The 15,818-nt window shown below is 36.2% G+C and overlaps 1 protein-coding gene across 2 annotated transcripts in view; it reads right to left on the bottom strand.

The window, feature by feature from the left end:
• The window catches only part of ERP44 (endoplasmic reticulum protein 44), a 90,405-nt gene that overhangs the window by 30,421 nt on the left and 44,166 nt on the right, over positions 1–15,818 (bottom strand). For both annotated transcript variants that reach the window (XM_082657483.1, XM_082657482.1), the window contains one exon: positions 399–583. In XM_082657483.1, coding sequence (XP_082513609.1) covers positions 399–583 — 185 coding nt within the window. The remainder of the gene's footprint in view (positions 1–398; positions 584–15,818) is intronic.

Raw genomic sequence — 15,818 nt, 5'->3', positions numbered from 1 at the left:
GTGTGACTGTTGGTAGAGACTCCACCGTGGGTCTCTCACACTTCTACATAAGGGTCTCCACTAAGCAAACTATGGAAACTTTGTGTATGCCTGACATTAACTTCTATTTCTTCATAATTCAGGCTACCCTTTACCCTCAATTAATTCAAATTAGTACAACTTTACTGTATTGCTATATACATTTTATCCAAAGGTTCAGTAAAATATTAGCATTTCCCTTGAGAATTAATTCAAGAAAAATTCAACTTGTTAAGTATGTGTGTGTGTGTGTATATATATATATATATAAAATCCACTGCAATGAAGTATAAGAAAATGCCAGATTCTTTGATTGCATAAGAATTTGTTTACATTAATCAGGCAGGCTTCATTTGATACAGCAAAAGTTAATGACTTACGTCAAGAGTGGTGACTTCTGCTAAGTCATGAAGTTCTTGAATGGGGTCACTTTTTTGTTGCCTGATGTAATCTGCAAGTGCTTTCACTGATCGCTGACCCCTGTATTCTCTCTTCATCATCATCCCATTACGAAACAATTTGAGGGTTGGGTATTTGCTTATCCTATATCTCTGGGCTATATCAGCTAAAAGAATGAAAAAAAAAAGTAACGTCACCCTCAAACTTAGTCTGAGTGGGCCCATTAGCCCAACAGTCAAAAATCTTACAGTTATTTAGGGAGAACATTTTGGTTCATATAATTCTTTTCCAGTATTAGAGAAAAAAAGAGTTTATACTGGTTAAGAGGCCAGGCTCCAGACATATATTACCTGGTTTAAATCCCAAAGCTATTTACTGTATGTGTGAACTTGTAAGGTGCATCAACTCTCCAGGCCTTAGTTTCTCATCTGTAGGGATAATAATTTCTACTACATAGAGTTGTTTTAAGGACTAAACGAGACAATACAAATGCATGACAGAGTAAACTCTAAATAAATGTCAGTATTATTATAGATACAGTCTAGAAAAAAATTGGAATGTACAAAATTCCAATTTTGAAAACAGTCATTCAAATCACTTTATGTTGTGAGGATCTCTTACAGTATTTAATAAAAGGGAATTAAATGTAAATTAAAATCACTCTTAAAGGCTAAAATCTAATATTAGATTCTTTGCTAGTAGAAGAATTTATAATCACACATATGCAAATTTTGTGTAAGCTAATACAATTAAGAGCAAAACTCAGCAGTATACACTAAAAAAAAATCCCTTTATTATGACCTATGGGTATACTCTCACACAAATCATTAAAATTAGGATTTATAGCCTCAAAATAAGAAACTAAGTAAAAATGTATGCTGATCTCACTTTTAGGAATGACAATTACTAAGATACTGACTCAATCAGAATGGAAAAGCCTTTAAATTTTTCTGCTGTTATTTCCAAGAGGTAGCAAATAGGAGAAATCAATGGTTTCTAGACATTGGTAAAGCTCGTATGGCATGCTAGTCACATGTATGAGAATGATAAAAGATACACTACATTTTTAGAGTGAAGGGGACCTGAGAGAGCACAAGTAGCTTAAAACAGATGAAAAAAAGAATTTTTTAAACTGAGTTTTAAAATGAGGGCAGAATTCTAAAACGGTGGCAAAAAAAAAAACAAACACACACACATGAAAATTCTCTAGCCCTACCTCCATTCCTAGTAGTTACAAAACAAAAACAAAACAAACAGAACTGCAATAAACTCTGTTAACCATCTTAATTTTCTAGGAGATTAGATGGTAGAAACAACTGTACCAGAGGGTATATATATATATATGTGTGCTGACAGTTTCACAGGTGTATACATAGGTCAAACTTAATTTGTACATTTTACAGTTAATTCTAGGTTAGCTATACCTCAAAAAAGATTTTTAAAAATCTAAATGAATACTGACTATACAAAACAACAACAATAATTATGCCTTATGGAGTTTGACACAAATTAAAATACATAATAACAACAACAGCATATAAACTGGGGGAGGGGATGTAAGCAGAAGGTTAATGATTCTAAGTATTCTAAGGTCTACACACTGCCTAGGAAGAGCTAAAAATACTTATACTATTTCGATAAGTCAAGGTTGCATTTTTTCCTAAGATAAGAAATCAAAGAATACTAAAACGGTGTATTAGAAGTTAAGGATGGAATATGGGTTCTCAGAAGGGGGTTTGGAGAAAAGACTATGTAATTAAGATCACATAACACTTTGTTGAACTCCATGGAGGATTTATAAAGGGGATATACTTGACTATTAAAATTCTTTAAACAGAAGACAGATATGAGCAAAGAGACAGAACCACTGGTCATACATGAGATCGAGGAGAATATTTTATTCACCAAATCACAGAAATCTGAAATAATATTAAGATACCTTAATATACAAGTATTTAAATAGACATTAATCTGTTTGGTTTAGGAGTTAATACTTTTTGAAGCAGAACACTAGTGGATATATCAGCCATAAGCCCTTTTTCAACCTGATAAATTAATGAGAAAACGTGTCTTTGAGTTGTCGTAAAAATGGTGGTTCTATTACCTGATCAAGGAATTAATTAGATTAAACTGGTACTAGAAATTCAGGGGTAAGAGTGGTTGTATAAGCAAGTAGAAGTCTTTTAAGATAAACAGAGGCACCTCTTATAAGGCAAAGGCCACAAAGGCTTAGGCTTAAACTACTTAGTAGAAAATCAGCCCAAAGAAATAGTAAGAAGTACGGAACTTTACCTTCCTAACTAAAAAACTCATTCAGTCACCAGAACACTACACACTGAAACCTAGCATACTGTAAAATGAATTTTTGCAGTGATATATAAATGGAAAAGGTTTTAATAAAAATGCTGTTAAAATTAGGTTAAATAGTTCTATAATACTAGCCAATGCTACAATGCTGTGGTCTGGAATGTGGAAAATGTCTTTTTAGAAGTTCCTACTTCCCCCAAATATCCATCAGTAGGAGACTGGTTAAATGAAGTACGGTACACCCATACAATGAAGTACTAGGCTGTTATATAAAGGAATGAAAACGATCTCTTTGTGCTGCTAAGGAGCAATCTCCAAGATACACTGTGTTAAGTGGAAAAAGCCAGGTGCAGAGAATGTGAAAGAAATATGGAGAAGAAACTTGGAAGATAAGTAGGAATATATATATGTATATATACGTGTGTGTGTGTGTGTGTATCTATCTATCTATCTATATATCTTTACGATGCTACCTCCTCCAAAAAACAACATCAATGGAAGAGAATGGAAGGAGAAGTCAGGAATGGAATTCATATCTCCCTGACTATACCTTGGTTTTACAGTTTTGACTTGGGACCAAGGAAATGTTTAATAGTAAAACAAAATTAGATTAAAAAATTTTAATACTGTAATTGTTATTTTTAACTAAACACGCACAAATTATAGATAAAGCACACGAGTAATCACGCTAGTGCTATTAAGAATCAAGATTTCAGCATAAGGAAAAAAGATACAAATATAAAATTGAGGGAATTAAGTAAAAACCCTGTAATATTTAGTTTGAATTGAAACTACTAGCAAAAATTCATGATCTGTTTTTCTCTTTCAAAAATACATATTTCTAAGCTCTTTCCACTGAGAGCTTCATTGGCTAATTCTACCAAATATTTAAGGAAGAAATAATTCCATTTCCACACAAACTTTTCTTGAAAATTGAAGAGAAGGAATTACATCCCAACTCATTCTGTGAGGCCAGCATTACCCTTATACAAAAACCAGACAAAGACATTATAAAAAAATTACAGACCAATATACCCAATAAACAAAATTAGAGGACCTACACTAGTGGACTTCAACACTTACTGTAAACCTACAGGAATCTAGACAGTGTGATAATGGCATAAACACAGACGATAGACAAATAGATCAATGGAAGAGAGTCCAGAAACAGACCCACATATACATGTAGAAGTGATTTTTGACAAAGGTGCAAAAGTAAAATCTAACTATATACTACTTATAAAATATACATCTAAACATAAGGATGCAAAAACTTTAAAATTAAAAGGATGGGAAAAAATATTCTATATAAAACTAATCAAACAAAATCTCATATAGCTATATTAATAGTAAATATGTACACATTAAGGCAAAAAGCATTACTACAGATCAAGAAGGTCCCTTCATACTAATAAAAAGTTCAATTCCCCACGCAGATGTAACAATTTTGAATTTCTATGTGTCAAATAAAAACCTAAAAATACATAAAGTAAAAAATGACAGAACTACAAGGAATATCTATAATCATGGTGGGAGATTATTATCATACCTCTTATAGCAACTGATATAACAAATAAAATCAATAAAATATAGAGAATTTGAACAACACAACTAAGAAACCAGAATTATTTGACAGATATATTATTCACTATCCCAAAGCTGCAACATACACATTTTTTGCAGGTATATATATCATATAAAAAACAAACATATGATGAATCACAAAAAAAGTCTCAACAACTTTCAAACGATTCAACTCATAATGAGAATAAAGTAACTTCTACACGCCATGGATCAAAGATGAAATTACAAAGGGAAACCGGAAAATATTTTGAACTGAATGATAATGAAAAATACATATCAGAACTTGCAGCGTGCAGCCAAAGCAATGCTTAGAATGAAATTTATAACATTAAAATGTATATGTTAGGGGGAAAAGGCTAAAAAACAAAAAAGTATTAATCTAAAAAAAATCATAAAAGAAAAACAAAGAAGAAAGGAGTGAATGAAAAAGATAAAAGTAGAAATTAATGAAGTGGAAAATAAATATACAATACAAAAAAAGCCAAAATCTGGTTCTTTGCAAAGACTAATATAATAAAATCAATAAAGCCCTGGAGAGACCAACCCAGAAAAAAAAAAAGAGAAAAAACACAATTTCAGGAATATAGCGGGAGTCTGCAACTCAGATAATAAGAGAATATTATCAATAACTTAATGATGGTATGGAGATTTTGATAAAATGCAAAAATTGTCACAAAACCACAACTCACCAAACCAACACTAGAAAATATAACTGGTCCTAAAATTAAGGAAACTGAACCCATAATCCAAAGCCTTCTCACAAAGAAAACTCCATTCCTAGAAAACTTTACCAGCAAATTCTACCAAACATTTAAGGAGCCAATAATGCTATTTATACAACCATTCAGAGAAAACAAAAAGAGGGGACATTTCCCAAATATGAGGTCAACATAATCTTTCTGCCAAATCTGACAAGGAAATGATGAGAAAAGAAAAATACATGTTAGTCTCAATCAAGAACATAAGATGCAAAACTTAAAAAGAAAGTATTAAAGTGAATTTAGCACTGTGTACAGAAGATAATACATCACAAGCTGGATTTAGTCTAGCACTTCAGTTTAATGCTTGAAAATCAATCAGTGTAATTCATGACATTAACAGAATGAAAGAGAAAGGTTCTACTACTTCTCAAAAGAAACAGAAAAACATCTGGTAAAATCAACATCTACTCACACTTTAAAATTTTGTCAAACTAGGAATAGAAGGGAACTTCCTTAATTTAATAAAGGGTATCTAAATAAACAAATACCAAACAACTTGACAGTAAAACACTAAAAGCTATCCTGCTGATATCAAGAAAGAAATCAAAATGCTTGCCATCACTTCTACATAACACTGTACTGGAGTTCTTAGTGTAATAAGAAAAAGAAATAAATACACACACACACACACACACACACACACACTGGTAAAGAATTAAAATGTCATTATTTGCAGACAATCTTACTGCGTTCACAGAAAACCCAAAAGAGGATCTACGAAAAGATTTCCACTTTCAAGCAGGATATAGTAGGTAGCAGAAATCTACTGCTTCTGCTGTGATGACTAGGAAAAAAAATGCCTTTTTTTTAAAGGCACATTAATTCCAGAAAGGAAAGGACCATTCCTAAGTAAGCAAAAGCTCACTCACTGGCATTTATTTTTCCGCTAGGTTTCCTATGCAATATTCCTTTTAGAAATTAAACCTGTAACTTGTGCAGATTTAGGGCCAAGGATTACACCTGCATAGGCAGAGGGAAAGAGAAATCAGTGAAGCTACTTATAGTACCTGGGCTGGAATGGTGGACTGAAAGGGACCCTGAAACACACAGGAAGTTTTCCCCAGAGGATATTTACTGAGTACAGGGGTGGCATAGGAAGCTGGGGATTGAGCTAAAAAGAGTAAAATCTCCCACGGCCTTGTAGTGCTTAGGAGATACTGTCTAATTGTATAAAGGCCTGCATCAGCATCAAACATACAACCAAGACATCTGCCACATTTTGAAGCTGCCTAGGCAAGGAAGCATCTAGATGTTGAAAACACCATTAATTTTTAAGGCAAAGAGGAAGAAAGATATTGGTGACATATATGAGACAAATTATTAATATTCAGAATATATAAAGAACAGTTACAAAAGGACCATCAAAAAGATAAATGGGCTAAGATTATCAGTCAATTTATGAAAGAAACACAAATGGCCAATAAACATGTAAAAACACGCTCAGTTGTAATTAAGAAGTAACAAATTAAAATTACCAGAGAACACATTTGGCCCATCCTATCAGCAAAATAACAATAACTTTTTAAGAATTTTTTAAATCAATATTATCAAGCCCTACAAAGGGGAAATATATCCTACTAGGTCCAATTTAGGTGCACATTCAATGTTAATAAAGCTAAACCAGGGACTTCCCTGTTGGCGCAGTGGTTAAGAATCCACCTGCTAATGTAGGGCACACAGGTTCGATCCCTGGTCTGGGAAGATCCCACATGCTGCGAAGCAACTAAGCCCATGCGCCACAACTACTGAGGCTGCGCGTCACAAATACTGAGCCCATGCACCACAACTACTGAAGCCCACGTGCCGCAAATACTGAAGCCAGCGCACTCTAGGGCCTGTGTGCCACAACTACTGAGGCCGCATGCTGCAACTACTGAAGACCGCACATCTAGAGCCTGTGCTCCAGAACAAGAGAAGCCACCAGAATGAGAAGCCCGCGCACAGCAACAAAGAGTAGCCCCTGCTCGCTGCAACTAGAGAAAGCCTGTGTGCAGCAATGAAGACCCAATGCATCCAAGAAAAAGAAAAAAAGCTAAACTAGACTAGCTGGTGCCTGATTTGCCAAGGAATTTAATCCCCAAAGGATTTGGCAGAAAAAATATGCAATAGACCCAGAAAGAAATGAACTAGTGTAAGACAAAACATCCATTTTCTATTTGTGGCCTAAGGATCAGTATGAAATTGGACAGCAAGAGGCACTGCTAGAGATAATATAATGCTTTCAACTTCCTTAACTTGGTGAATTAGTGGGCATAACCAGAAAACAGTGTGCTAATAGCAAATACGCATAAACTGGAAGTGAAATAAATAAAGCTACAGATGGACTCCAGCGAGTCTTAAGTGCTAAATTAATGGTATTTGAATTTTATCCTACATGTGATAAGAAGACACTGAGCAGCAAAGCTGGGCTTTAAAAATATTCACCTAACAGTGGTAGAGAACCAGGGAAACTAGTAAGGAAGTCACTATAATAGTCCTGGAGAAATAAGAGTCTGTTTACCAACTTAGAAGTACAACCTTTAGGTTGCCTTAAAATTCTAGTTATGGACAGAAAAAGATTTAACACTTAAAGACTATTAGAGGAATAGATACTTGCTTGCTTAATTCTCAAATAACATCATGACAGCAAGAATACTGCATAATGAAGTGGCTTTTAATTATTAAGAAGCAAAAACCTGGGACTTCCCAGGTGGCACAGTGGTTAAGAGTCTGCCTACCAATGCAGGGGACATGGGTTCAAGCCCTGGTCCAGGAAGATCCCACAAGCCGTGGAGCAACTGAGCCCATGTGCCACAACTACTGAGCCTGCGCTCTAGAGCCTGCGAGCCACAACTGCTGAAGCCCGCACACCTAGAGCCCATGCTCTGCAACAAGAGAAGCCACCGCAATGAGAAGCCCATGCACCACAATGAAGAGTAGCCCCAGCTCGCTGCAACTAGAGAAAGCCCGCGCATAGCAACGAAGACCCAACGCAGCCAAAAATACATAAATATTTAAAAAAAAAAAGAAGCAAAAACCTTAAAATTGGGCTTTCCTGGTGGTGCAGTGGTTAAGAGTCTGCCTACCAATGCAGGGGACATGGGTTCATGCCCCGGTCCAGGAAGATCCCACATACCGCGGAGCGGCTAGGCCCATGAGCCATGGCCGCTGAGCCTGCACGTCCGGAGCCTGTGCTCCGCAATGGGAGAGGCCACAACAGTGAGAGGCCCGCGTACCGAAAAAAAAAAAAAAAAAAAACCTTAAAATTACATTGATCAATAATCTCAGACATAAAGGTGACTTTTTACAAGCTTTGGTCAAAAGTGATTTTAAGATAATTACAATGTGACATTTTGACAGTATAACAAAGAATGACTTAAGGGGTATAATAAATGGAGGGGTTTTTTATTATTATTAACTGGATGGATCAAATGTTAAAATGGATGTCAAAGAATTATAAATTTAAGAAGGTTAACATCTCGCTGACTGGAAAATTAGCACGTACTTTTGCTTCAGTGGTCACTTACTTTGCCTTGATGGGTTCTGCCTGCCAGCCTGCCTGCCTAATGCCCAGCAGGGTTCCAAATGGGAAAATGCCTCTCCTCTTGTCTCAGCAATGTCCCTCCCTGCTATGATTATCCATGTCAGATAGTAAAAGAGGCAGATGATTTCAACAGGAAGGTCTTACTGTTCTGGTTCCAGGATAAAGACCACTGCCGCCTATGTACCTTTTCCATTCCCAAACCATGCCCTTCCACAATGTGGTAAAAAAAAAAAAAAAAAAAAAAAAAAAGCAAAACAAAAACACAACAGCAAAATAAAACCCTAAACAGAAAAATTACAAACAAAGCCTATAAGCTTACTCAGGATTCAGACTAAACCTGCTCATCCAAGTTCTATTTTATGCACATGAACTCTTCACTGTATATTTTCTCTTTTTTTTTTTACTGAAATATAGTTGACATATAACATTGTATATAAATTTAAGGTGTACAACATGTTGATTTGCTACATTTCTATATTGCAATATTACAATATGATCCTCACTGTAGTGTTAGCACTCCTATCACTTTACATAATTATGATTTTTTTTTGTGGTGGGAATAATTAAGATCCAGTCTCTTAGTAAGTTTGATGTTAATACAATATTGTTGTCTATAATTATTTTCCTATTCTTAATGTCTCATTTGTGTATAGCTCTTATAAAAACTTCTCAATTTCTAATGTGGAAGGTTCAAGTTGCATTGGAAGGCAGACAAGTGTGAGTAACTCTGGTATTTGGGAGCAAGTGCTGCCTAATTCAAGGACAATTACAAAGTACATTCCTAAAAATGTTAGTGGGAGTCAATGTTCTGCACTGGCCAGCAAATAATGTAAGAACGTCACTTGCTCAGTGCTATACAGCCTATAGCCACTGGAGGGCAGCACAGAACCTGGTCCCACCAGGGGCAGATGGATGGGACTTCCTACATCTAAGGCAGCATGACCACCAAGAGAGAGTGATGAATTCTACTCTCAAACTCTCCAAAAGAGGCTGCATAAGATTAGATAAAGTGATATCATGATCCATAGCTGAAGCAAAGGCAAGTTTTAATTGTGTGTGTGTGTGTGTGTAGAAATTTTGGGAAACAAAGACAATTACAAAAAACGGAAACAACCATTTGTAATCCAACTACCACTGGGGAAAACCACTATTAACATTTTGGTTATATCTTGCTGACTTTGAATAAAAGCTGCTTAACTAGCAGTTGACATGTTTCAATTGAGAAAAAATGAACTCTAAGGTTAGTCAAACAGTAAAGTCTCAGCATCAATACTTGCAGAATGGGTATGAGCAGCTTGGAAGAAAATTCTAGAAAAAGTAGAGTAACATTCTTTAATCAAGAGTGTTACCAACACTCTTAATGGCACAGAAGTCAATAAATATTGTGTGGAAAACCACAGAAATCAATGACTCAGAAATGGTAAATGATTGCACAAGAGTCAGATTCTGAAAGTGAAACTGTTTCAGGATTACTTGAATAAATTCCTTTTAGGTACACAAATGAATGATATGACAAAAAATCTGTATCTTAAGTAATTCTAAAATAGTTCTTATGATAGACATAAAAATCCTAAGTGATAAGAAAACATTGTGCTAGGGCTTCCCTGGTGGCGCAGTGGTTGAGAATTTGCCTGCTAATGTAGGGGACATGGGTTCGAGCCCTGGTCTGGGAGGATCCCACATGCCGTGGAGCAATTGGCCTGTGAGCCACAACTACTGAGCCTGCGCGTCTGGAGCCTGTGCTCCGCAACAAGAGGGGCCGCCATAGTGAGAGGCCCACGCACTGTGAGGAAGAGTGGCCCCCGCTTGCCACAACTAGAGAAAGCCCTCGCACAGAAACGAAGACAAAACACAGCAAAAATAAATTAATTAATTAATAAACTCCTATCCCCAACATCTTCTTTAAAAAAAAAAAAAGAAAACATAGTTCAATTTTTCTCAGTTTTTTTTTCAGTTACAGATAAAAGTGTGCCTTATAATCAGTGACAAGTAAACTTGACAAAATACTGCAAAAAATACTTTACCGTATGTTGAGAGGTAATGATATAACCTATTTAAAGTATTTAACAAAGCACCTATAAAACTAATAGTTCATAAATGCTGGCTACTATTTATCCATCCATCTATTCAATAACTATAAATAAACACAGATAATGTGCTAGACACCCCAATCCAGTGCTAGGGATAGAGGGGTAAAAAGATAAGGTTCTTGCTCTTATAAAGCTTACATTTTATCATTATTGTTATTATCATTAATATTACTACTGCTGCTGCTGCTACTTCTAATTGTTTCCACAGACCAGAATCTTAAATGAAATTCTTAAAACTCTTAAATGTATAATACATGTAACAAAAAGATATACCAGTTTGGATTCCCTAAGATCAGTATAAAAGAAATCCTCCAATAAGTCCATAATAAATATGTCTTCACCAGAGATGTAGAGATTCCTTTCATGGGACCCCCAGCTGGGAGAAACTAAAAGGGCAATTGTCAGATCTGTGACAAATATGAAACACAGTACCCGTCCTCTGCAGGATAAGTGGGGACACAGCGGCAAATGCTCTCTGGGCTGTAGGAGGGAGCTGCTCCTCTATGTGTAACTTGAGTCTGTCTCTTCAATTGCCCTGACTTCCTTTTCCTTTTTCTCTTCCTCTACTTCTCTTCTACTTTGTCTGTTCCCTACCTTAAATACAACAGATGGAGAACTTAGGGGCTTAGGAGGTGAACTAAATTTTACCACTAGATGAGGGTTTTTCAAGCTACAAGATTTACACTGGGATTTCAAAAAAATATAGCTAAGCTTAAATAGTTGGAAGCTTCCTGATGTCATTCCAGCAACAGTCTAAGTTTAAAATTCTCTTACAGTTTCCAACCTTTTTGGAGGAAGGCGGTAGAGTGGGGAAGGGAAATCAAAGCTGCTGCAAGCAGCTCATACACAGAAACAAAAGGGCTGACTGAGTGAAATGAGCCTGTTATATCCACTCTTGCCTTCTCTCCTTCTCCAGTTCCAAGTTCTCAGCCTATTTACCTGAACCTTTCATCAAATAAAGTCCTAGGAAGGGCATATAACGAAGTGAGATAAAGGTAGGGCAGAAAGCACTCCATGGGATGCTGCTAAGTGGAAGAGACAGAGATAGAAAGAAATGCGGGCAGCAAACATAGAATTATGTACTGAGATAACTTTTCCTGATCAACTAGTAAACTGGTGTAGAGGACAACTCCAAAAGGAGGCCCAGCAGGTTCTAAGGGATGAGTAAATGCATTGCCTCCCACAGGGGCTGCTTTGAAAATACTCGGCATGTTTTATGAAAATTAGTGCCATTACATTTTTATATTGTTATGTAATTATGTTGTTTGTTTCTTCACTTTATGGTCTCACCTCATCCTCAATTCTTAAGTAGTGCTGATAAAGAAAAAAACTATAACACCACACTGGCAGAAATTCCCAAACGCACGACAATATACCAGATTTGTGGCTAAGATAGACAGACTCACAACTAAATTCAGACATGTGTCACACCTCAGTTCGAGCCTGCAAAATGTTAAGAAGCAATACATAGTCATTAAAGATTTTAAAAATTCAATGCAAGCAAAGGATGGCTCATTCATTTTGCCACATTAATTTCTTCCAGGAACCTTGTTGGGTTTTATCAAGTCTTTCAGCATTTACTGATAGGATAAGCTGGTTTTCCCCATTTTAGATACTGATGGGATTTATTCTATTTCCTAACATTAAGCCGTCTTTGTGTTACTGGCATTCTACTTGGTAATGGGAGAATATTCACAAAAGGTACATCTACCTTCCATAGGACCCAGTGGTAATGCAGACGTGCTGCTGTCCAGGAGATGGCAACTTATGAGAGAAGGCAGTTCATGACCAACAAAATGCCTTCAACTGCCATGCCTGCACACAGGAGGTTTTCACTAAGAAATCGAGACAGCCACAGAGAGAACCAGGGCTCAGTTTCCAAAAGCCATCAAGTGGCTCTAAGTATTCCTCAAAATGCCAGTAAAAGTCTATCCAAGGAAATTCTCTTTAAATTCAATAATCATGTTGAAGGTTACTTATCATAGTGAAAGTAACAGAAATTACAATTAACAGTATCACAGTACATCTGTATAGTGCAGATTTCGAGCTTCTTTCACACATATTCTCTCAAAAACTCTAAAGCAACAAGGCGCTCTTCCCTCTTTTCCAAACCAGACAAATTACAGGTTCAGTGACTTTTTATAACAGCTTTCTATTTTGAAAATTTTCAAACTTAAAAAAAGATGAAAAAGTAATATAATGAGCACCTGTATGCCCTCACCTGGATTTAACATTTTACCACATTTGGTTACCATATCCCTCTTTCTCACCACACACACACACACACACACACACACACACACACACTTTTTATGGTGAGTCCTAAATCAAGTTTAGCAATTTTTTTGTTTTTTTAGATAACTTGCCCAACTGTATATGACTTAGTAAGTAGTAGGCCTCTGGTACCAGAACAAAGGATTCTACCTTAGTAGAGGGTTGGGCCACACAGTATAGAAACAATAATACCACATATAAGTAACTACATTTTTGTTTATATACTGACTCAGTAGGGATAACTTAAACAGACTATTACATTATTCATAACAAACATTTTGTCTTTTTTTTTTTTTGGCCATGCAGCACAGCATGCTGCATCTCAGTTCCCTGAACAGGGATCGAACCAGCACCCCCTGCAGTGGCAGCACAGAGTCTTAACCACTGGACTACCAGGGAAGCCCCCTTGAGTCATTTTTATGCAGGAACTGGGTGAGTTCTCAGTTTCTATGAGAAACCTCAATTTAAATTACTTTACTTTGACTTTCAAAATAGTATAGTTACCTGATAAAAGCTGTATACTGCTGGTGACAAGTCTGGCTCCCCCCATTTACTATGTAACCTTGGTAAATCACTCAGCCTCTCTAAGTCTTTCAGTGTCTTCATCTATAAGATGATAATATACTCCAGCTCTCTGAAAGTCCAATGTTCATTACCACCTCAGAAACTTCACACCTACTCCTCCATTTGTCTGAAACACTCTTCTTCCCTTTTTTCCCTTAAAAACTCCTACTCTTGGGCTTCCCTGGTGACGCGGTGGTTGAGAGTCCACCTGCCGATGCAGGGGACACGGGTTCGTGCCCCAGTCTGGGAAGATCCCACATGCCGCTGAGCGGCTGGGCCCGTAAGCCATGGCCGCTGAGCCTGCGCTTCCGGAGCCTATGCTCTGCAACGGGAGAGGCCACAACAGTGAGAGGCCCACATACCGCAAAAAAAAAAAAAACAAACAACTCCTACTCTTCCTTCAGGTCTTGTATCATTGCCTCAAGAGAGGACCTTCCTATGCCCCTAGACTAAGTCAGACTTATTATCTCATAGCACCCAAAACCTTCCCTTCAAAACAGTTATCCCAATAAGCAATTGTGTATTTATTGCTCTTGCCTTTCTGGGTGTGTTTGGCTCACTGCTATATCTCTAGAACCTCCCACACTGCATTCTAAAGGGCAGGCATATTAAAAAAAATGTTGTGGAATAAATGCATAACAGTATCTCAGTGAAGATAACTGAAATAATACATTCAAAAAGCATGCCTAACTCCAAGTAAGCACTACATCAACAATAGTTTTTCCCAGCAATTTGACTAGAAACTTTTTACAAGACCTTTTCCAAGAAATAACACTATTACTATGAATGGAAGTTCTGGGTGACACACTGAGCCGGAAACAAGAGAGACAGACTTAAGTATCAGAAGGCAGGACAGAGTGGGTTGCCACAATGCCAGACAGGTGATTAATAAGAACACATATGTGAGCAGGATGATATCTTGATTCTGAGGTCACCTTCTGGTTCTGCTAGGAAGCTTCATAGAGAACTTCTGCCTGACAGAAACTAATCCTGAAGCAGCAAGTAGGTACACTTGGCTGGAAAGAATACTGTAAGGAAATAAAGACCGTAAGTAGTAAAACTTTTTATTTGCAAACAGTATAATTGCCTAAGTAGAAAATCCTATGGGATCTACATAAAACTTATTAGAACTAATAAGTACCAGTGTACAAGATCATTATACAAAAATCAATTGTATTTCTATATACTAGCAACAAACAACAGAAATAAAAATTTGAGTTTTAACAAATGTACCATGGTAATGTAAAATGTCAACATTAGGGTAAAGTGAGTAAGGAGTATATGGGAACTCACCGTATTATCTTTGCAACTTCTCTGTATCTCTACATTTGTTCCAAAAATAAAAAGTTTATTTTAAAAATATCATTTACAACAGCATCAAAAAATAAATAGTGATAAATATGACAAAGATGTGAAAGACATGTAGACTAAAACATTGCTGAAAACTGCAAAACATTGCTAAGAGAAACTGAAAAGACCTAAATAAATGGGAGATATACAATGTTCATGAATTAGAAGATTCAATAGTGTCAAAATGACAGTTCTCCACAAAGTGGTCTAAGGATTCAAAGTAATCCCAATTAAAATCCCAGCAGTCTTCCCCCCCAACACCCCCTCTGGCTAAAAATTAACAAGCTGATTCTAAAAGTCATACAGAAATCCAAAGCAACTACAGTAACCAAACCACTTTGAAAAAAATTGCAAAGTTGGAAGATTTACACTAATGACTTCAAGACTTATTTATAAAGCTACAGTAATCTAGAAAGTGTGGTATTGGTGTAAACATAGACAAATAAACAAATCATAGACAAATATATCCAGTACAGAATAGAGACTAGAAATAGATCCATATATATATGGTCAGTTGATTTTAACAAAGATGCAAAGTTAGTTATTGAAGAAAGGATAGTCTTTTCAATAAATTATGTCAGAACAACTTGATAACTATTTGCAAAAAATGCATTCCAATCCATACATTGTGCCACATGTAAAAATTAACTCCAAATGCATAATAGACCTAAATGTAAAACTTCACACTATAAAATGTATGAAAGAGAAAACATAGCAGAAAATCTTTGTGATCTTGGGTGAGGCAAAGATTTCTGAGATACAGAATTTAAAAATATAATCCATTTTGTAAAAGGACAAATTGTACTCCATCAAAATTAAGAGTATATGCCCTTCAGAAGATACTCTCAAACAAAACTGGAGATCTCACACTTCCTGATTTCAAAACTTATTACAAAGCTACAGTAATAAAAGCAGTGTGGTACTGGCATAAAGATAGACATATTGACC

The sequence above is a fragment of the Grampus griseus genome (assembly GCF_964374135.1).
Source record: "Grampus griseus genome assembly, chromosome: 6".
NCBI lineage: Eukaryota > Metazoa > Chordata > Mammalia > Artiodactyla > Delphinidae > Grampus > Grampus griseus.
Note: the sequence above shows the minus strand (reverse complement) of the source record. Positions and strands in the feature narration are given on the sequence as shown.